Source organism: Pagrus major, chromosome 23 (genome assembly GCF_040436345.1).
Source record: "Pagrus major chromosome 23, Pma_NU_1.0".
NCBI lineage: Eukaryota > Metazoa > Chordata > Actinopteri > Spariformes > Sparidae > Pagrus > Pagrus major.
Genome location: NC_133237.1, coordinates 2,177,082 through 2,200,642, shown reverse-complemented (window position 1 = coordinate 2,200,642; position 23,561 = coordinate 2,177,082). Strand labels below are relative to the sequence as shown.

Genomic DNA, 23,561 nt, shown 5'->3' with positions numbered 1-23,561 from the left:
AAGTGACATCAGATTGCAACTAATGCTGATGTCATTTCACCTGCATTACCCAAATCCACAACGTGAGGTCAATTTCTATATCCACAGATGTTTTATGAATAAGGTTTTGCATGAAACGCAGCAACACTTATGTGGACATCAGGGCTAAGAACAACCACTCAGTATCAAGAATTCCTGCGCAAACAGATTTCAATTAAAGCAGCTATAAGGAACTATACTTTTGTTTTGATTCCGGAGGCCCCTGTGGGCAAAAACAGTAGCTATGAACACCAACACCTCTTGTCATAAAGATCTTGATCTGGGTAGGGTGTGCATTTGTTTGAAAGCAAGTGAAAGAAGGAGGCAATGCATTTTTCCCCCTTTTTTAAACACAGATGTTTGCAGGATGCATGGTGATGAGGTAATGTATCTATTTGTGGATATGTAAAATGAATAACTGTACTATGATGATAGTGAAACAAAGTAAAGTTTGTTTTAGTGCTGTACCACCAGACTACAGAGCAGCTTCTTTCCTCATGTTGTGAGACTCCTCAAGTCATCCTCAGCACTCTGTCAGGAAAAGAGTTTTAATTTTAGTCTTATCCTACCGGGATAAATTGGAATCTGACCTGATGCAGCCATTAAGAATAGAAATAGCCAAGCTTATTCTTACATATAGCAGCTTTAACAAAATAGTAAGGAAATTATTAAATGCAGTTTGACATTTTGGGAAATATGCTTACTCTCTTTCTTGTGGAGAATTAGATGATTAATAGGTTACCACTGTCATGTCTGTACAGTAAATAGGCCTACAAAGCTATAGCTGGCAGCTGGTTAGCTTTTTTTAGTATAAAGGCTGGAGACTGAGGAAAATTTAGCCTAATTAGCCTCTCTCTATCCAAAGATAACAAAATCCACCTACCAGCAGCTCTAACGCTCACTACATACGTTATTTTTCACATTGTATGACAAGTTTATTCTTGTTGGTTTATATTGTACAAAAATTATAAAAACTACAAATTTAAGTTTTACAGTTTTACAGATTCCTGTAGACTTCTGGAAGTTACAATAACCCCAAATTAAAACTGCAACTTGTGTTTTTAATGCAGATTAATTGCATTAATTAGTGAGCTTTAGAGGTGCTGGTAGGGGGATTTTGTTACCTAAGGACCGAGCCTGGCTTTTTTACAGTCTTTGGTCCGCTTCTGACTGTAGCTTCATATCGTACAGACATAAGAGCGGTGTCAATCTGAACATCTAGCTCTGGGCAAGACTCAGAATATAACAAGCGTATTTTCCAAAATGTTGAGTCGATTGATGACTGTTTTACTTTTTTAACTTTATTATTTTACCCAAATTGCTTCTGATATATCAAAGCAGTCATAAAGCCAGCTAAACTACCTGTTCCAGCTCTGACAATTAGTCTGCCTTCACACAAGTTAATTTCAAATCCCCCCAGACAGGCTTCTCTGCAACTGTGGGATGAGAACACAGGCTTCTTACAGCTGATTGGTGGACAAATCCATCCTTCCCATCCTGTTTTACAATCCCCACACAGGAGGAGTGTGTTCAAGTCCACTGCATGCACTCACTTATCTGTCAGCTACTATCGATATTATAACTGGAATATTTCACACAAGGATTTTTATTCTTTTTGTTTTTACATCTGATTTGGTTTTCATCTATCTGCAAATATGACCATAAGAACAGCCCGTCCAAACCGGGGACAACATTATCAGCCCCGTATGCACTGCTTGAAAAAGGTGGGTGGATATCATCATCACTATTATTGATTTATTTAGTTCTTCAATGTATAAACTCATGTCATTTTATTCGTAATATTTTATCCTAAATTTAATTAGAAGTGTGGACAAGTTTTAAACATTACAGATATATTAATTGTTGAAGTTATTCTAAAGTTTAATTAGAGTTAACATTTCTGGATTACACTGGTGTTTCCTTTTATTTCATTCAAAAAATATGAAGAGCAACAATACATTTCTGGAAATAGATCTATTTTTTTATTTTTTCCAGTTACAGGAGAGTTTTACACATGAATTGTTTGCCCTCAGAAGAGCAGGGGCTGGTTAAAGATCAGCTCTAATTCCACCTTAAAGCCAATTAGCTTTGCTGCCCTGCTGCCATCCAAATATACTGAGCAGTTCAGCAGCATATCCTGACCTCATCTGGTAGCTACTCAGATGAAGATGTTAACTTCAAACACACTGGCAAATTGAGACAAAAGGGCAGACGGACAAGAATGAGTCAATAACAGAAAGAAATATAAAGGTTATTTGATTACACTGCAAAAGAAAGCAGACAGATAGAAAATATTACAAATTACACGTGGAACAGATTAATTAAACAAAAACTATTTTGGTAAAGATACATTAGATTTGTGTCCTTTGGTAGACTCTTTTGCTCCAAACTGAGAGCACATATGACCTCAATGTCTTTCTCAAAGACCTGAACACATTGACAGGATCAGTCAAAACACGAACATTACAATAATGGACAACCTGCATGCTGTAGCACCTGATATAAGATTGTTAATTTAATCTAAATAACTGACGTCACTGAGTGAGAGGCTTTACCCTTTGAGGAAGCATGTCCAGGATGTATGTTGTTTGTAAAGTGAAAGTGGGTTTATCAAATGTCAGTGGTGAGTTAAAACGTGTAAATCATGTGCCACAACTGCCTCACAGCGGTGGGATAAATAGGTGTTTTTTACTGGAAAAAACCCCCAAACAAACCTGACAGAAGTGCAGGAAACAATAGCACGATTTAAAAATCTGCTCCATTACAAATAAGAGTCCTGCACTCATAATTAAACAAAGAATCATATTTAAGAAACTGATCATATGTTTGTATTGTATGTGAAATCTTCACCTCCAATGTATCTTGTAATTATTGCTGTCAAATAGTAAAGATAGCAATCTTTCACACTGGATTGTAGTGAGATACAAGTATTAAGTTGCACAAAAAATGGAAATACTCAGAAGATAGTTAAGTGTAATCAGATGTTGTCAGAGGGGATGAGAAAGCAGCTCTTTCTCAATCCAGTGCTTTTTTGGAAGACCTGATTCATTCATATGCAAGTGTTCTGCGTATCGAGAGCGAATACAGGAAGTAGTGTGACATCACTGTAGTGTTAAGGTGTGGAGGATGAGGTGGTAGATGGGTGTGTATATATGCAACAGTAAGTATCCTCAAGTTTCAAACAAACTTTTGAAGTCGCATGACCTTTGACTTACTGAGAAACATTGACAGGAACTTTTGATAAGGCATAGTATTAGGAATGGTATTGTGTTTAATGCATCCCAATAGCCAGAATAAATGTTAGCTAGTACATTTCTGCTAAAACACAGATAAGTTGAAACTTAACATTTCTTTATGTTACTACTTCACGTCTGTTTGGGCTCAATTGTCTATTTTTCCCTCGTCACAATGCTGTGCTTATGGTGTGGTTAGGTTAAGGCACAAAACCCACTTGGTTACCATTAGGAAAACATCATGGTTTGGCTTAAAATAGCCTACCTGTTCTGTTCACCACTGGAAAAGTCTCCAGGTCTTCTGAAAAAATCAAAAAAACACCTGGATTTGTTGCCACAAAAAACATCTGGAAATGTCGACACCTTCTGAATTAAAATTTCTCTCCTTTACTGAACTAAGATGAGCTAAATTGCCTCGTTAAGTCATCGTTAAACAGACTTAATTTGAACGCGACATAAACTAAATAAAACTCACCAAAACAGCCTGAGTTTGTCTTTCCACAATCATCTCTGGTTTGGTTGAAATAAATCCTCAATTCACAGATTAAGGTGAAAAAAATATTAGTTTAACAACGCAGCACATAGTACTTAACTTAGGGCAGGAAATCCACCTTACTTAACTACCTTGCTAACTCACTCATGAACAGCATCAAAGCAAAGACACAGTGTAGATGGCAGTATGATAAGCTACGCTTAGCTCAGATAGGCCACAGATGTTTACTAACTGTGTTTGTGCACTGTGTTTCTTCACAGCAGAAGTCTTTTGATTATGAATAATGTTGGCATTGGTGTTGCTCTAGTTACTGTAGCAGGAGCTAACTGGCTAAATCTGGCAGCAGTTGTTGCTTGCTATTTTAAGAGACACCAGGGTGACGAGATGGGTTGGCTGAAAGGTCAAAGTGCAATGACACAACCGCTGTCATGAAAAGTGAATTGACAAAAAATGTATCATTAAGAAAAGTGCCATTATAAAGTAAAACTTGGCATGAAATAAAAACAGACTTATGAAAAATGGTATTTTTCAATAATATGTCTATAATCAAATAAAAGTGATATTCAATAAAATCCAGTTTTTAGGAAATGAGAAAGGAACTAAGATTTCATTTTCAATTTCCTCAATTATTTTACAAATTGCTGAGTCATACATTTATCTATATATTTTTTAATAAAATGTATTATTAATATTAAAATGTATAATTATATATAGCAGCTTTCTTACCAAGGTTATAAGTGCTCAACAATGTCTTTTTTAATTATTTGATATTGAACATTTTGGGATTGTATACACAATACATTGAAAACTTGATGATCACTCATATGTCAGATTTGAATGAAAATAGTCATGGCTTCATGGCATTTTGATCACATTACAGTGAAGGTAATCAAATAAAGTAATAGTTTAACAGCCAAGCCTAATTGAGATTCCCCTAATTCATCCTACCTGCACAAATGGTCTTATAACACCAGTGACTGATTGATGTTGTGAAATGATTTATATATAAAGAAACGGATAGAAAGTATGAATTTACTAGTGTTTATGTAGTGGCTATGTTGCTGTCCTTCTGCTTTCAGCTGGAGGCCATTGTGGTGGAGATGCAGAGTGGGGTCAAGGGATCTGAGCAGAAACTCAACGTCACTACCATCCCACATGTTGTCGCTGGTGAGACTCAGACGCATATACACACATTGACAAAAGACTGAGGGGGTTCCTAAAAGTCTTGAATTGTTTAAAGTTCATAGGCCTATATCATTTCATATATCATATCATTTAAAAGTAAATATTTTACATGCTATCAGTTTTATGGAGAAACAAAATCAGTGCAGGGTCTAAATTACTATGTAGTGAGGAACACACAGTGGAGACAAGATTAGGTAGATAGATGTTATCTTCAGTTTCTAGACTGAAGACAAAAGATCACAGTGCATTGAGCATTACAACTCTAGAATAAATTCACGTGACAAAGTACAGCACTTACAACCCTCTGCACAGACAGACAGGTGACACTGACAGGCCGCCTTGCTGTCTAAGCTACTAACGCAGGCTAAATAAGGCAGTCCACAATTGGATGAGATCTGAACAGTCCTTTAGGAGCAAAAGTAGCTTTTTAATCTGGTCTAAGACCGGCGAGGTAAAGGTCAGCATGGATACATGGGCCCAACCCCCTCATGTGAACTGGTGCTCTGAGTATAAGCACCTCTTGCTGTTAACAATGTGATCAGTCAGAGCAGAAGCCAAGCAGTGTGATTCATCCAGAATGATTGTTGCCTGTAGTTAATAGTTTGTGTTGTCATGTCTCCTGGATGATACTGCCTGTTATTTTGTCCCTCCATCTTCTCTGCAATTTACTTTGGATGTGATTTCACTTTGCTTTTAAATGAAAACTGCTGGAAACACATTATTACACTTGACTCAGAGACTCTCAGAGGGTCATTAGTGACCCATTACTTATGGAAAATTAGTAATGGGTCACCATGACATAATGGCTACAAATGAAATAATACAATTACAGTAGTTAGAACTGAAGAAGCCTCTTGGATGAGAGGTGAAACATCTTCAAGAAACTGAAACACGTCCAGTTGCCTATGATACAGCACTTAGAATTTATGGCTTATATGAATAAAATGATTTAGACAGTGTAATTTAGTCTCGAGTCTCTAAAGACCTGATGTTTGCACTTAAGGATTAATTGACTTTTACTGGCAGAATACTGATACACAGCCCTCCAGAGACTGGAGTCGTTAACTGTATGTGTGTTGTCTGTGTGGTGCTACAGCTGTAATGTGTGTTTCCATACAGGTAATGACATCATTGCATGGATCGCCAACAAAATGAAGACCACTGCAGAAGGTACAATACTATGAAATCAAAAATTTGTTTAATAAAACATGACATTTTCACATGTCAGTTATATAAAAGCTGATATATCCACATGTTGTTTACTGTCTCCTCCATTCATTTTCTGTCCATGTCTGTGTTCCAGAGGCTCAGGCCTTTGGCACCATGTTAGTAGCCTATGGCTACATCTACCCCCTGCAGAACCACAAGAAGCTGGTCATGTGCAACGACGCCAGCCTCTACCGCTTCCAGGTAAAACTAAATCTTCTTCTTTGCTTCCTATAATTGGAATCAGTGTTGCACTTTCAATAAACAGAGTTTGAAGTATTTTTCTTCACTAAAGCCTCACTGATGTTGTTCAAACAGCAGCATCACCTGTTCCTGTGCAGCTCACTGCTGATGTTTTGATGTGAACTAGGAGGACATTTTGGATCACTGTGGTCTTCTATAATGAAATCAGGGAGTTTGTGATATATTTCCCATTACAACAGTATTGTAGGACATGACCTATTCCAAAGTAAGATACTAATAAATTACATGATTCAGATGTTTATAACAACCTGATATCGGTTTTTGAGATGAAGTTTTAATTGTTATATTTAATGGGACAGGGACAGGAGTATTTCAAATTCTCTCCTTTCTTATGTTTTTGTTTTTGATAGTGGATGATGATATTAAAACTTATTGACATTTCAGACTTTTCCTTTCAGTTGTTTCTGTGACTTTAAATGGGGCAAGAGTAATGCTTTTTTAATCAATTCATGTCTCAACATTTTAAAATGGTCACTGAATTTTAGACAAAGAAATATTGTCCAACCAAGCCAAGATGGCTGTCTTTGGTTAACATGGAGTCTATAGGTGCGCCCAGTAGCTCCCTGCTGCTGTGTCCTTACCACAGTGGTCTGGGTTCGATTCCAACCCTGCGCTATTTGCTTCATGTCACCCACTCTCTCCTCTCTCCCCAATTTCCTGTATGATAACGCTGTGCTTAAGCCCTGGTTACGTTTAGGCACAAAAAACACTTGGTCATGGTTAGCAAAACATTAGAGTGAGATCAAAAAGAATGCGTTATCATATATTATAAATGGGCATGTCAGAGACTGTGACAATAATGTCCAATCACATTCACTGCATTCATTCTCTCTAAGATCATGGCTCAACACCTCATGGTGTGCTGATGGTTTGGTACTCCTGCAAGAGAGATTTCATCAGAGAAAACTTATTGTCTGCCACCAGCTTATTCAAATGTGAAAAAGTCTCGCGTTATTTCATTGGTTACTGACTTTTATTATGCTCTGCTGTGCATGGACAGTTACATAAAGCTACTCTGGTAAGCTACTGCATATGGAGGCCCAGTTTTAAACTGGGTCTCTGGATTCAAAAACAGAAGTAATGTGAAATTTTCTGTAGTGAACTTCTTAAACAAAATCATGTTTATAGGTAAGTCTCCTAAAGTCAGGATACTGTAAGTCATCAAGTATAAAGCTAAAACAACGTTACATGTGTTTTTTAGCTGATAAAGAGAACCTTGGGTCTGCAGGACCCTTCAACAGAAGATTAGGAAAGTAACAAAACCCAAATGTGACCAGAGCCTGAAGCTTTATGTGGCAGAATGTCCAGAACCTGACACTATGTTGTCTTTTGCAAATGGAGTGTGTATGCAACATTTTGTCAGATGTTGGGTGAAAATGCCATTATCATTCATACATCTTTAGACACAATTGAATAATTAATACTGTCTTTCCGATCTCAACCTTTTCAGACTCCATACTTCTGGCCTACACAGAAATGGGTTGCAGAAGACTCTGACTATGGTGGGTACAGTATGTCAGCGTTTTTAGGATGAACCCTGCAGACTGTTGCGTCAACAACTTTGATTGTTTTTAAAAAATTGGACATGCTTTTTTTATCCCCAAAGCTTGACAAAACTAGAATGAGAGACACTTTCCCCTCCTTTAGTTAAACTGCGTACTACCAAGGCACTTAAATACAAGGTCCAGTCTAGCCAAACATGCGCATTAATCAGTTTTGAAAGATCTTTTTCTGCATCCTGTCTGGACTCATATGAAATTGATCAATTTTCTTTGACTTCTTGTAAGATTACAAACAAGCAGATTTCCCAGATGTTCACTTATACAATTGTTTGCAATAATGCACCATGTGTGATGTGTGATTTGTAATGATTTTATTTTGCTCTGACTGTAGCCATTTACCTGGCAAAGAGGAACATCCGCAAGAAAGGCATGCTAGAACCCTATGAACAGGTTTGTTGTAGTTCATAGTTCAAAGTATAAAAGTAATTGTGTTTGAATGTGAGTGTATGTGTGTGCATGAGCTACTTTCATTCTACATTATGTTCAAAGCTTTTAGCAGTACTGACAAGAGTGCTCAAGAGTCTGACACATATTGAATTTGGATAGCGACATGACTTCAATGTGACAACAAGCATTTGACCAAAAACAGGTTGTAATAATTATTCCAGCGGAATCACAGAAAGCAGGGTCTAAAAGTCTGAGACCACTATTCATAATACATCTATTTTGCATTTGTTTAGAATGTAACACTATAATTTTCATTACAGCTTAACAGTGTTAAAAGTGAAAGGTTGAATCTTTGAAAATGTCCATGAATTTCAGAATATCTTGGTATTTGATATGTCCCCCTTTGGCATGGACTCCACACGTTTGTGCATTACCTGATGACTCATGTTATCCCAGCACTGTTATAGATTTAACTAAGCAAATAAGTAAGAGGTAAGAGCCAATTACTGCAGTGATTAATATTTTTCAGCTGCCAACAAGTTATTTAACCCAAACTGATGCAGTGAGTAGCTTCCCATTTCTTTTCTCACAATCTGATATGAAGACATATCCTGTGGTTACTCTGTTTCAGGAAGGTCGAATTATTGGCCTGAAAACAACTAAGGCGATTACTGTAACTACTAAAATTTGGTTAAGAACTATCCAACGCATTATTAAAACCTGGAAGGATAGTGGTGAACCATCATCTTCCAGGAAGAAATGTGATCGGAGAAATCTGGTGAAATCAAATCGTAAAAAATCAACAGTCAACAAGGTCACCTGACTACCTGAATATACTGAATGACCAGGTTTTTCCATCAATTGATTTTTTCTTCCCTGATGGCACGGGCATGTTCCAAGATAACAGTACCACGATTCATCGGGCTCAAATTGTGAAAGAGTGGTTCAGGGAGCATGAGACATCATTTTCACACATGGATTGGCCACGACTGTGTGATTTGTAATGATTTAAACCCCATTGAGAATCTTTGGGATGTGCTGAAGAGGACTTTATGCAGGACCCAACTCTCCCATCATCAATATAAGAGCTTGGTGAAAAGAAAATGGACGGAAAGAAAATGTTGTGACATTGCATAAGCTTATCAAAACGATGCCACGGCAAATGCATGCCGCAATCAAAGCTAAAGGCAAATGAATCCATTTATTTGGTAAAAGTGTTTACCAAAAAGCAATAATAGTCTGTGATTATTTCAACCTAAATTGCTAAATGTAGTCTGAGGGCACTCCAGTGATTTGGGGGACTTAGAAGAGTCAGACTTTTAAAAAAACATTTTTAAACTCACAGTCCCTAGTTTGCAATGGAGACTTTTGGTAAAATATATGGTCTCTGAGCTAAACATGCTGACATCATCAGGGTCATTTTTTCAGACTTCACAAAACTGAACAGAGCCACAGAAGACATTACTCTGTTTTATAGCACTGAGTGCTGTTTATGACTCCAGATCTTCACGTGTAAAATCGAGTATCCCTTAATCCTTTAATGTGTAGCTATTCTTACATATTTAAACAATGCAGTGGACAACGATGACTTTCACATGAAGCTAAAGGTTAAATGTTTTTACTAGAATCTAACATCTCATGTCTCTTTTCACTGTTTCTTCTCACTGTAACATCTGTTTGGTTCTTCATGAACAGACAGAGAGCGCTGCTTCATGCTGTCACTGTATTTGTGTTTTAAACAGATGCATTACAACCACCTCCATGAATGGCTGAACCACAAGTGGGACTTTATTGTGATGCAAGCCACTGAGCAGTACAAGTAGGTGAAAGCATTCCAGCTTGGTATTTAACCTCAGCACAGTTTATTTTGGTACCTTCATTTAAGAGTTCACAGAGAAGATTAACAGGAACCGTAGAGAAAGAGGAAGAGATAGGGCTAGCATGCAATAAAGTAAAGAGCAGAACCTTGCACAGAACTTTCCCAAAATCAAATCGTCTCAAACTGGCAAAGTCAAACAGGACAATTAACAAGCTTATTAAATTTGATGAGACGTTTGATGCCAACCCTCAGTACTTGACAGATTTTGAGACTCTGTGCTGTGGACAGATTTTGGTTGGTGCCAAAAAAGTATTGAGGCTCAATACCCTCTAGATAGGTTTGTAAAACTTGTCGGCGCCAAAGACTTGGTCAGATTCTTAGTCTCGTGTATATTTTCTTATTTACATATGTAAATATGTATTTACCTAGAATTATATGGTTAAGAAGTTAGACATTTTTGACAGCCTACCTGTACTTGGAGACCAGTATAATCATTTTAAAGGAACAATTCACTCTAATATGAAAATTCAGTCATTATCTCCTCATCCCCATCCCCTTACAGCAAAACAGCGTTACAGCATTCTCCTAAACAACTGAAGTAGGTAGGGACTTGTTTCAGAATGCTAAAAAAACAACTGGAAAAAAGCATATGGCTCCATCCAGCATAACCCAGTATGCATGTTCAAGCTTGTGCACCTGCTTCAGACAAGGTGTGCCAACACTTTTACCTTAGCAGCTAGGGTGTAAATAACGTCCATTCGAATCAATTTGGGATCTCAGGGCCTCTGGAGACTTCGATTATGCTGCACGAGCTGCATGGAGCCATTTTTTTGTGGGGACATTGGTTGTTTTTTTACGTTTTAAAACAAGTTCCCAGCTACTTCAGTTGTTTAGGAGAATGCTGCATGCTCTGTTTGGTTGTGAAGCTCCAGAAATGTTTTATGGACTATGAAACTCTGCATCAGAATGGGGGGGAGTACTTGTATTTTGGTTAATTTGCTCCTCTTAACACAACTTTAACTTCCCCTTTGTGTGTGTGTGTGTGTGTGTGTGTGTGTGTGTGTGTGTTTGTCAGGGCTGGTAAGGAGAGGAAGAAGCCGGATCGTGTGGTGTTCGACTGCCAGGAGAGGGCTTACTGGATAGTGAACAGGCCACCGGTCAGTGTGTGTGACATTGTGTTTGTTTTATGTGTATATACAGAGAGAGATGAACAAAAGGCCGTGATCCAAATAAATTCACATCATCACATCAACTATATCCTGATGACTCATGTTATCCCAGCACTGTTGTAGATTTAACTAAGCAAATAGGTATGAGGTAAGAGCCAATTACTGCAGTGATTAATATTTTTCAGTTGCCAACAAGTTATTAAACCCTAACTGATGCAGTGAGGAGCTTCCCATTTCTTAAACAACCATGTGAGAAGACATATCCTGTGGTCATGGAAAATATGTTACTCTGTTTCAGAAGGGTCAAATTATTGGCCTGCATCAAGCAACGAAAACACCTAAGCAGATTACTGAAACTACTAAAACTGGGTCAAGAACTGTCCAATGCATTATTAAAACCTGGAAGGATAGTGGTGAACCATCATCTTCCAGGAAGAAATGTGATCAGTGGTTATACTTAATGTGTATTTCTTATGAACCTGTCCTGTGTGTGTCCAGCGTCGTACTCACAGTGCTTTGGACAGCGGTCCAGAGCGTCTGATGGATCCCAACACAGATGAGGTAACAGGTCAGTACACACACACACACACACACACACACGCACACACACACGCACACACAGAGTGGAGAGATTGAGGTCAGCTGGTCTTTTAAGAAACTTACTGGAGCTTAGAGAGTAGTACTGCTGGACTGATCGCTGTAGATCCACTTAGAGACTAGAACCTTCCTCACTTGCTCTCTCCTCTTCTTCCCTCCCCTTTCCTTTTCCTTTCCATTTAGCTGAACTGAATTTTAAAAACTATTTGCTGTATTATTAATAGCCGGTAAAATTTGAGGTTGAGCTTTGTAGAATTGGCAAAATCCACATAATTCACATTTATTATCAGGATTACATTTGAGATAAATATGATGAACGTTTTGATTACACTGCTCTCATTGACATGTCCTCCACAACAAAAGCTCAGTCGTCCTGTGGTATTAATTTATAAACTGATGGAAAAATGTCTCTGAGATATGTTTCTAAAATTGTTGATGACATTCCTGTGCTGCTGTTTGAGGGTAACACTAAGCTTATTGTTCATAGTATATGTGAAATAGTGGAACCTTGCTTCTGCAGTTTAAGGTTTGAACAACTTCTACTGTGTCCACTTTCCTTGGAAGACGTTTATTAAACCTTGCTTACTCTTTCTAAGAAGCACTATTGTGACTTAAGATACTTATCAAATGCAAGAAAGCTTAAAAAGGTTTAACAATTCAATCACTTAATAGTAATACCTTATTTTTTACATAGTTAGTCATTCTAAATGTCTGTCAGCAGGTCGGATTCTGACTTATCCACGTTGGATAAGTAATCAAGTTTAAACTTCTTTTTATGGTTAAGTCTCACAGCTGAGGAAAGAAGCTGCTCTGTAGTCTGGTGCCAGAGCACTAAAACAACATTTTCTTTGTTTCACCATCATCACATTATATTTATTAATCTTACATAGCTACAAAAAGATAAATAAACTCATCATCATGCATCCTGTGAACAGGAGTATTAAATAGTATTAAAAATGTTGCCTCTTTCTTTTCCTGGCTTTCAAAACAAATGCAAACATTAGTTTACCTTGTGAGACAGCTGGATTTGCAGGATCACATGATGTGATAACGAAATCATGATCATGAAATCATGAAATGCTCTCTTCTTCTCAGTTATAATTTACTCAGTCTGTTTGCTGACACAGAACATTGTTTTATTGTTTAAATTTCCTTAAACTGAGCTGACACCTGCTGGACATCATAATGTACCAATGTTAAATAATGATAATAATAATAATAATGATAATAATAATAATAATAGTAGTAGTAGTAGAACAGATAATACATGTTGCAAAGAAAACAGTGTGGTTGCATTAATAAAAAAGCTGTTTTGAAAACATTTGTTTTGAGAAATGATTTTATAGACATCAGTGATTATGGGAGTTGGGAGTTCCAGAGCTGAGGGCTCTGACTGTTAAAGCTCTGTGAACTTCAGTCTTGAACCAGGACTTAGGAACAGCCAGCAGAGGCCTGCCTGAGCAGGCTGCAGTCTGGCTCACTGGGGAGCAGAAATTCAGCTGAGCCATGAAGTGCTCTAAAAGTTATCAGTGGAATCTTAAAACAACTCTGAAACTGACTGGTTAACAGGAGTGATTTGAGCTTGTCTTCTTGCATTTGTTCAAAGCTCAGCAGCTAAGCTTTCAGTCAACTGAGATCATTTTTGGCTTAAAAAATTAAATGGCCTAATTTGAATAACTTCAGCCTCAGCAGCACCACTCCACCCACCTGTGCACAAGTGGATTTGTTTTGGAGTCAGGAAATGACATGTCAACGTTGTTTCATTTATTACATTTTTCTTTGTCCTGTCTTTTTCTCTTTTCAAACAGGTTTTCTTGCACTGATGAAGATAAGAGTAGTATCATAGTATTCAGTGTTTTACCCAGATTGTCATTCTTGTGTGTAAACTTCATGTAAACATGTGTTCCATGTAGTCTTCAGACAGCCTTTCTGGGAAATAGTGATTTTGCCACTGTAACAATGTAAAGTAATTGAGACAGTGCATTATTTTCAAAAGCTTGCAATTCAATCTAATTGGTCACGTGGGGGAAAATGCTCACAAATTCTACTTTCCTGTTTAAAATGCACCTTTACAATACCAGGTTTATTTCAATTTCAATTACACTTTACACATAATTCAGTTACAAGCTTTAGGTGTGTCTTACACAGGATAATAAAAACACTGAGTCAATATGTGTGAAAATCTGCTGCAAATGTATTCATGTATATATTTTTGGCTGCAATAATCACAGAAAAACTACCAAATCAAGTATCCTTTACCCTGGAGGGACTGGCTGTTTTTTTTATTTTCAACCTCTCTGTGTAGTATTAACAGTGGTTGTTTCTCTACGTGTAAGCACATGGATAGCATCAGGATGTTGCTGATACTTCCCTTTATACATTGTGCTTTCCAAAGTGATATGAGCCAAACAAAGTGTTCCCATTGAAACAAACATTTTTATCTTCCTGTCTCTTAGAAAATGAGCTTCGACCAGTACAGACGCCAGGTATGTCATAGTTTTTAACGAAGTGGTAACCTTTATTGAGCTGGGAAACATGGACAGTGAGGAAAACATTTTCTCATGCAGATGTCTGTCTACAGATTTGAAAGTGGATAATTTGATATTCTTTCATTTATCAAAGTTTTGCAAAATTTCAATTACAATTTCACAAAAGATAACGTTTTCGTTTGTATTCCTCTTGTATCCCAGAACATTTTCTATCAACAAGCCATCATGAGGTCAAAGGTCAAATCTAGCGTGTCCCTTGGAGCGTAAGTTCCTCTGGTTTCTTTGAAGCATTTTCTTGTAATCATGACTTTTCATTTTGTAATAACATTCAAACTATCTAAAAACTAGTGGATGTACAGCTCTCTTAATTAGATTATCATGTTGGATCTTTCAGTTATCAGGATTCAGTGATCAATTAAAACAGTGTAGAAACACTAAAGCAACATAGAGGCTCTGTGGATTTCATCAGTCTCATAATAGTTGTGGTTCTGCAGACTGGTCAAGTACGTCACAACCTTCAAAAACCACGACCCGTTCCTGGCTCCCAGTCTACCCAGCAACCCCTGGCAAACAGACAACGACACATACTGGACTCTGAACACGAGAAGGTGAGACTGCTGCATTTTCTCTGTTTGCCTCTTGGGCTTCATCATCAACTTACTTAAAGCTATCCATATTTGAATCAAAAAATGATCACACTGATGATGACACACTGGTATGATCACTGTAAAACCAGCACTGATGGTGTGAGCCTCTTCAGACCTCTCCACTGACTTTACATTGTGAGCTCAGTTGAAAAGCACAAACAGGTAGCGCATGCTGGAGTGTTGTGGTCCCTCACAATATTTTGTGTTACCTTGCAATATGTTTAGTGTTCCCTCTGACCCACAGAGGAAGACTGGTCTGTGTTATTGGTTACAGCTGCTGGTGGGGGCTATAGCCTTGGCCGCTGCAGTTCCTGTAATTATGGCTTTGTTTTTGTGTCTGTAGAGTGACATCACTGTGCTGGGCAGGTGAAGCTATTCCTGAACTCCTGTGTTCTGTGATAACACATCTGTCATAGCTACAACCATAGCATCATAGCAGTAACCACACCAGCAGCCATAGCCAGGCCTGACAAAGCAGCTCCGGCTACTGTGGTCGCAGCCAGTGGCAGTATACTGTCTCTGCCTTTCAGTAATGAGCAACAAATGCATCACATAAAGTGTCTAAACTGGATTTGTATTATAGCTCTCTCTCTCTAACATACCAACTGTTTCTATGGATCAGGGGGAATGCAAAAAGTTATTGCATAGTAACGCAAAAACTGCAACACTTTATATTAAGGTCTTTGTAATAAGTGTTAGTTAAGGCCCTTATACGTCCTATAAGTAACATTCATGTGTTAATAAGACTGTATGAGTGTTAATGATAGCAACATTAACACATTTATTGTTAGATTATAAGACATTTTTGACAACCTTTGAGAAACTTGTTAAGAGTCTATAGACTGAGCCAAGAGCTAATTAGCAAACAGTAGCTAGCTACAGGGATAGGTTAGAGAAGCAGTGTTCGGTTACCCTGGTGATATGCTGCCCCCCTATGTTTTTGGCCATATTTTATTTACACCTTTAAGAACATTAATAAAAGCCTTATGAGTTTTTTTTAAATATAATTCCTTATAATAGCATTACAAACATTTATTGAGTTTAACTAACTTAACTATTATGTCACTGTTAGCTTTAAGCTTTATTTGTTGCTTTAAGAAGATCAATGCATACTTTACCTTATTATGCATTTACTGGCAGTTAACTATGCACTTTATGAGGGTTAACTTTGCTTTTTGCAAATTGATCTAAAAGTAGAGTGGGAAAGTTCTCATTTTACCTTGGCAACAGAAAGGAAAAAAGTAGAAACCATCTTAAGCTCCACTTTTAGCTTTTTCCATTGCTTTCATCCTCATTGAACCTGGATCGCTTTCCCTTTTTTTAATATCTAAAAGTTTTTCTCTACCAAGTGTGTATAGAAATGTCTACTGAGAAAACATGCAAATCATATATGGCCTCTGTATGAAAGTACAAGTCTTCCAATCTGTTGGTGTTCAGGTAAAAAAAAAGGTTTTTGCTGTGTGACTTTACAAAAAATACAAAAAAACTTCTGTGAACCGTTTATTTCATCTGTACAATTCATAACCAATGTATGCATTTAATTGTGCAAATAAAATGTGGATTTTTATGTTTGTGTCCAGAGTTGATGTTCCCACTAAGAGTCGAGTAGAGCGCTGGTCCTTCAGCTTTTTCGAGCTGCTGAGCGACCTGCGAGGCCGAGACGACTTCAAGGTCTTCCTCAAGAAAGAGTTCAGCGGTATGTTGCAAAATGTCATTAAACGCATTTTTGTGTTGTTCATGAATCTCTTGTGTTGAGGGATGGTGCGTGTTTACAGCTCTCAGCACAAGCATCCCCATTACTTTATGTGGAAACATCTCTCTGTTTTAGGCAGTAGTACATATGTACAAGACTTTATTTTGTTTTCTCATAGTACAGGTAATGGGCTAGCAGTGCAGATTTTAAATTGTAATAAAGTTGCTCCTACCACGTTAGAGATCAATATCACAATATGTATATGAGGTACAAATACAGGATCTCAGCACATGCAGCTTGCATTAAAAAAATGTATTTGGATACACAAATTAATTTTTCCAAGTCAATAAGCTAAGCACTTGGGACAATGTGTTTGATATACCATCTGCCATCCAAAACATCAGATATGAGCAGCATTTCAGAATTACATTATGTTTGTGTGTGTGTGTGTGTGTGTGTGCGCGCGTGTGTCCTCAGGGGAAAACTTGGCTTTTTGGGAGGCAGCTGAAGAGCTGAAATTGGGCACGGCATCTTCCATGACAACAAAAGCTGAGAGCATCTTCAAGTAAGACAAATAAACTGAACTGTTTATCTGTGTATGAGAATATATGTGGGGATCCTATTGTCACATACCACGTTAAACAGGCCTCATGTGTACAAATGTTCTGTATACATACTGTATGCTGATTGTGCTCTTGCTTGCATGTTCTTGCTTTTTTTTTTACACACTGGTTCTGGTCTTTTTGTCCTCTCATCTTTCAAAATATGTCAGACACCACTGCTTGAACAAACTAAAGAACAGTGAGTTTCGCCACTGCTTCAAGGATCAGTTCACCCAAAAATGAAAATTCAGTGATGATCTACTCACAACCATTCCAGTGGAAAGTTGGAGGAAGTCTTGACGTCCACAAAATATTTCTGGAGCAAAACAGCATCATAGCCTTCTCCAAACCAACTGAAGTAGCTGGGTACTGAAAAACAACTGAAAAAAAAAATAAATTAATTGAAAGACGTCATTTATACACTTAACATGCAGTCTATTTTGTGCACCCACTGTCAACAGGGTACGTGTTGACACTTTTAGCTTAGCAGCTACAGTGAAGATTTCGGCTTTAAAAAGGATGTAAATAAAATCTTTGCTGAACGTTGCTGAACTATGATTGGTACATGGTAGTAGCTGTTGATTACCTTTTCCCAACAGAGCCACAAGTGCAATAATCTAGTGAGACAAAGAGAGAAAAAAATGTGTGAAATAACCCAAACTGCTTTACCTTTGGTTGAAACTAGTGCGATCACATGAGACCGTATCCCTAATAGTAAGAAGCTGATTGAGAAAATAGGATGCCAGTCATGCAGTGTAATATTGATCTGGACTCTCTCTCTCTCTGTCTCTCTCTCTGTGTGTGTGTGTGTGTGTGTGTGTGTGTGTGTGTGTGTGTGTGTGTGTGTGTGTGTGTGTGTGTGTGTGTGTGTGTGCGTGCGCGTTCAGGACCTTCCTGGCTCCCGGTGCCCCCCGCTGGATCAACATTGATGGCAGGACAATGGGTCTGACAGTGAAAGGCCTGGAGCATCCTCACCGCTACGTGCTGGAAGCAGCCCAGACACACGTCTTCCTGCTCATGAAGAAGGTGTGTACTGTTAGAAATGCAAAAATAAAAAGAAAGAAAGACAGAAAGAAAGAAAGTCCCATTTTCTAACCCTGTAGATGATAATGTCTATAATTAATCTAACAGGGTGGTTAATTTATACCAGTAAGTGATTAATGATTAATTTGTGAATCTGTGCTACAAATACACATTTTTAGACTGAGATTAAAGGTACTTTTGTGTAGTGAAACTGAGGTCATCTGTGTTTTATTTCGCTACAGGATACTTTCTTCCGTTACCTCAAGTCACCAGTGTACAAAGAAATCCAGAAGAAGGCGATAGCCCCTGAGGCTCATAACTTCAGGTAGGTGGCTTAACTCATTCATGCCATACCTTCATTGTTTGTTCATTTTGGCATCCCGGTACATGTACAAAAAGGTAATCAGGGTTGGAGTTATAGCGGATAATAGTGGAACTGGTGCGTTCTGAGAGATAGAGTCCCAGTGATGTACCTCGCACCTACATACATCACTGGGACAAATGGATACAATGTTTTTAAACAAAGAAAGAAATATCTTCATGCATAACATTTGCCGAATAAACAGGTAGGCATAAATAGTTAGGAATGTGTAGTGTAGAGTGTTTCACAGAGTTTATACAGTTTCTCCTAATGCAACAAGTCTCAAAATTGAGAATTTTTTCAAGGGAATATATCAATATGTTATATTCTTTAACAAATCTGATGTAAATGGTGAAATCAGTTGAAACAGTGTGTTCACACAACTGCTGGGATGAAGATGCACTTCAGACACAGACACAGACTGGATGAACTTTAAACACAAAAAACAGACAGAATTTTACTGTGATGCAGCGAATATGAGAGAATATGGTGTGGTCCTCTGGAAAACATGTTTCTTTTAACCTATTTATATCATTAATGTAAAAAATACTCATTACACTGAAAAATTCATTTGGCTATTTGTGATTAAAAAATGGTTGCTGGTAATGTATCAGTAACCTCGAAAGATTTATGTTTTAATTGCTTTCATGGGAGCTCAGACCCTACCTCCCATTGGCTCACACGTAACTCAAACCAGACTATAATTGTACTCGTTGTTTCTCACCATGACATCTCTCCCCTACGGTTGACTCTTGTATACAAATGTTATTTTGCTGTCACTGGTTGGGTTTTATGACAGATTCATGATATTGTAACTTAAAGGGTCATTACAGCACCTTTTAATAAGGTCAGACAGGAAGTATGAATGGAAGAATGCTGATAGGTTAAACAAGAAAGTCTCAGCTGTAACTGGAGGGCTATACTGTAGAAAAAAGCTCCCAAATACAATCACATGTCAATGGAATTTGCAGCCCAGAAAGAGGCTGACAGAGTCTGTGTGGATTATTGACAGTAACATGCACAGTGCTTCTGGATTGAAAGGTTGAATTTGTTGCCTTTCAAGTGTTGTAAAATGTACCCAAAAGTCAATCTTGAGTAAAAGTAAAGATATCTTGTTGAAATACGATTATCGGATCTGATATTCGGCATTTTTCTAATTATTGAAATCATTTCCTTAATTTCGATTAAAGTTAAAAAATCTTTTCATTTAAAGTTATACTCTAAAATGCAGAAGAGATTGGCTGTAATGCAGCACGCAATCTGCAGAGCAACTAGTGACTAAAGTTATCAAATAAATGTAGTGGAGTAAAAAGTACTGTAGTCAAGTGATAAAATAAGAGAAAACACGGTAACATTTTATTGGTAAATTAATTAATGGTAAATTTAGAGTTTGTTAAACTTTAGTTAATAGTTATTTCACTGCTAACTAATGATGAAATGCTTTATAAACCATTTATTAAACAATTGTTTATTGTAAAGTTACAACTGGTATTTATGAAACTTTGTAAATGGTTAATAAATACTGTTCTAGGTCATGTGTAAATATTTTTTAGATGTCATTATAAGGTTGTGAGCACCACATGAACAATGTGATTTCATTCATCCCTCCCGGTGTGGTGTGGTGTGGTGTGGTGTGGTGTGGAGGCAAACATCTCAGAGACGTCTCTATGGCTAAGGCTGGATATCAGAAAATAGTTTGGAGGAGCAATAGGAACTTTGCATTAGGGCCTGGAGACAAAATGAATCTTTACTTCATGTCTGAGCATGAGGTTTAACAATCACGTTTCGTTCTCCACCCTAGTCCAGCCCAGCTGGAGCAAAATGCTCAGAACCGAAGCCCGGGCATCCATCCCATCATCCTCTGGCAGCAGGAGGAGGAAGAGAAGGCCAAGGCGGCCGCCGCCTCCGCTCCTGTTGATGTCAAGGCCATGATGAGCAAAATAGACAGGAATAAGTAGAGATGTGTGTGCAGTGTTCGACATGTCAGTACCAACACAGAAACCATCCCTCTATTAGGGTGTATACACATAAGGACACTTAAGAATTGGATTTGCTCTTCAGTGTCATGCCAATAAATGTTGTTCTGTGTTAGCAAATTATCAAATGAGGAAAACCCAGCTTTTGTCATGGAGGTATTACTGAACGGACCAAATAGGGACAGGCCTAGGGGCCCAAGCTGTCAAGGGGCCCCTGGGAAACGCCTGTGTTTGAAGACACTGGTAACATTTCTTGTCGGAAATTCCACCAAACAACTACAAACAGAAACAAAACCAGTATCTCACTTCTATGTAAGAGAGGTTTGGTCCATTCTCTCATTTTTTGGACACATACACAGTTAAAGGCATTGTCAGAATTAGTTTGTAAATATCAGAAGTCACATATAACATGCCACAGAGACTGATGCCTCCAGTGACCTGCTCCAAGTAGGTTGAATTTCTATACCAATCATGTTAATGTATAAATTAGTATCAACAAATCAAATGTATTTATAAATACAAACATGACACTTACTTGAAATTAAAGATATTATTATTTAAGTATATTACATCATATAAGTAACAGAGATACTGATATCTCACTATTGTGTACATTGGAGACACTGGTTGGTGTTGTTGAGTGTGTATGAAAATAGAATACTTGTGGCTGTGTGTGGTGCTTTCTACAAAACACGTTTAATCAGATTTAAGCTTTAATTTCACTAAATTGTCTGTATGCTGCAAAATACTGAACCAGTCATAGTCAGAACAGTGTGTCAGTATACTGAAGTTAAAGAGAGATGATGTCTCATTGGATGATTTGTATAGTATGTAAACCCACATTTAATAAATGAGATCACGATAAAACTTCAGACTTCAGATCATTGTGTTTATGTGTGTGCAATATGTTTAAGAGTAATTGTAATATTAGACTGTTGGTTTACAGTAACAATTGTTTCTGTTAATGTTCTTTTTACAGAGATGTCACACGATGGTAATCACCACCACAGCTTATCAAACTGATAATGTTGATTAATGTTGGGTCGTGGGAGACCAGAAAATAGGCCAGAACAATCTGGATCCTGCTCCAACACCTTTCCAAAAATTGCTTCTTGCTCAAGAAATCCACTGGAGTTGTGCAGAGTCTGTTGCAAAAGCGTTTATTGTGTTCTCTCAGACAGCAACCTCGATGAACTGGAGCTGATCCCAGCACCAGACTGAACTGGAGCTTTCAGGGCTCCTGGTTTTATACTCTTGGAAATCTTGTTGTGTCTCTGGCTTTTTTCTTAAAACACTCCTGAGATGTTTTTCTATTGGTGTCTTTTCTAGCCTGGGATTTGAGGGGCTTTCCTAATGGTGTCATGCCTGCGCATGCCCAGGCCTGGTCTCATCCAACCATTGCTCCCATTATTTCTGGGACTTTTCAAATGGGGATTTTTTAAAGAATAAAACATGTTGGGAGATTTCTCACACGTACATATGACTAATAATACCGTCCCTTTACATACATTTAACATGATTTTCTTCACACAGGACATATTAATCTAAACCTAATTACACCAAGTTAAACTAAGATTTCCAAAACACTAGGATTTTCACCAATCTTTCACATAAAGATATGTTGACTGTACTGTGAAAACAGTTATCATGTCTCACTTCTGAACCAGAAGTTAGCTGTCAGCCGATGGAAGTCTCTAGTGCGACTGCTTTAAGGGGTCCACAATGTGAAGGCTATGCTGCAGATCCAGGTCTTTTTAACCCAAGAAGTCAAACTTTTTTTGCTCTCATAGGAATGAATGAGACTCTGCCTCTGATGCTGCTGTATCCAGATTTATCTTATTAGATTTAAGAAAACACTAAATCACAATATTAATATGATTTTAACCATGCATTGGCTTTGACATTATAACTATCTCTCATCATTTGTTCCTTTGGAAAGTTGGTTGTGAGCATCTTCAGAAATAAATGCTACATGTTTCAAGATGTATTTAAGCCCATGAACAGTGAGGGCTTCAGCATCTGTATAAGAAGTCAAATTAGCAGCACACTGAACCAACAAAACTGCCATCCATGCCAGCAGCTATGTGAGGATTAGGAGCAGCAGTGCTTTGAACTAAATGCTATTGTTAACATATTAACATGCTTACAGGGACAATGCAACATGCTGATGTTTAGCTGGTATCATGCTCATCATGTTCACTGTCTTAGTCTAGTGTGTTAGCCTTCTAATATGTGTCCAGCTGAGACTGACAGGGATGTCATTAGTTTTGCAGGTGTTTCATCATAAACTGAGGAATTGGACTAATTACAATTTTGAACGGATGATGGTGCTGGATGACAAGTTAAGAGGATGAAGTTATCATAATCATCCTGATTGGGACATTCATTTGCCAACCAAATTTAAAGATAATCCATCCGATAGCTGTTGAGGCATTTAACTAAAATCCAAATCTCATGGTGGCACTAGAAGAACAGTCAGGGGATCACAGTCAATGCTGTGATATTTCAGTGTGGACTTAAGTGGTGGATCAACCCACCAACCAGCAGAACAACATATCTATCCACAGAGCCATGCCACTAACTTATATTTATGTTGTACGTAAAATCAGAAGTTCTCAAAGAAGATATTTGGTCTTTAGCCAGAGATAACTCAGCCATGATCTGTGTTTTAAGCATTGGTGTATCATGAATCTTTACAATGAACACATTAACAATACAGTGCTCGCCAACTGGCACTCATGAATAACACATTCCCATGCAAGCACTTTTGTTTAGTCTCATTAGTCAGATCATCAGTTAATCAAGTAAAGTGAATAAAATCACACCGGACACATTCC

The 23,561-nt window shown here is 37.8% G+C and overlaps 1 protein-coding gene across 1 annotated transcript; it reads left to right on the top strand.

The window, feature by feature from the left end:
* The first annotated feature begins 1,673 nt into the window (after nucleotides 1-1,673).
* On the top strand, nucleotides 1,674-20,706 carry rgs9a (regulator of G protein signaling 9a). Its single transcript, XM_073494129.1, has 17 exons — nucleotides 1,674-1,742; nucleotides 4,824-4,911; nucleotides 6,049-6,099; nucleotides 6,233-6,339; nucleotides 7,850-7,901; nucleotides 8,293-8,351; nucleotides 10,091-10,167; nucleotides 11,243-11,324; nucleotides 11,835-11,897; nucleotides 14,390-14,419; nucleotides 14,624-14,685; nucleotides 14,917-15,030; nucleotides 16,650-16,765; nucleotides 17,240-17,327; nucleotides 18,252-18,390; nucleotides 18,630-18,712; nucleotides 20,550-20,706. Exons 1-17 carry the CDS (start codon nucleotides 1,674-1,676, stop codon nucleotides 20,704-20,706), a joined length of 1,437 nt encoding a protein of 478 aa, XP_073350230.1.
* The last annotated feature ends 2,855 nt before the right edge of the window (nucleotides 20,707-23,561 follow it).

Bases quoted from the DNA above. Each gene is read 5' to 3' on its own strand.
- rgs9a (XM_073494129.1), top strand. From the start codon at position 1,674: ATGACCATAAGAACAGCCCGTCCAAACCGGGGACAACATTATCAGCCC. The intron at 6,340-7,849 runs GTAAAACTAAAT...CAACCTTTTCAG, and splicing joins CCAGCCTCTACCGCTTCCAG to ACTCCATACTTCTGGCCTAC. The intron at 18,713-20,549 runs GTAGGTGGCTTA...TCTCCACCCTAG, and splicing joins CCTGAGGCTCATAACTTCAG to TCCAGCCCAGCTGGAGCAAA.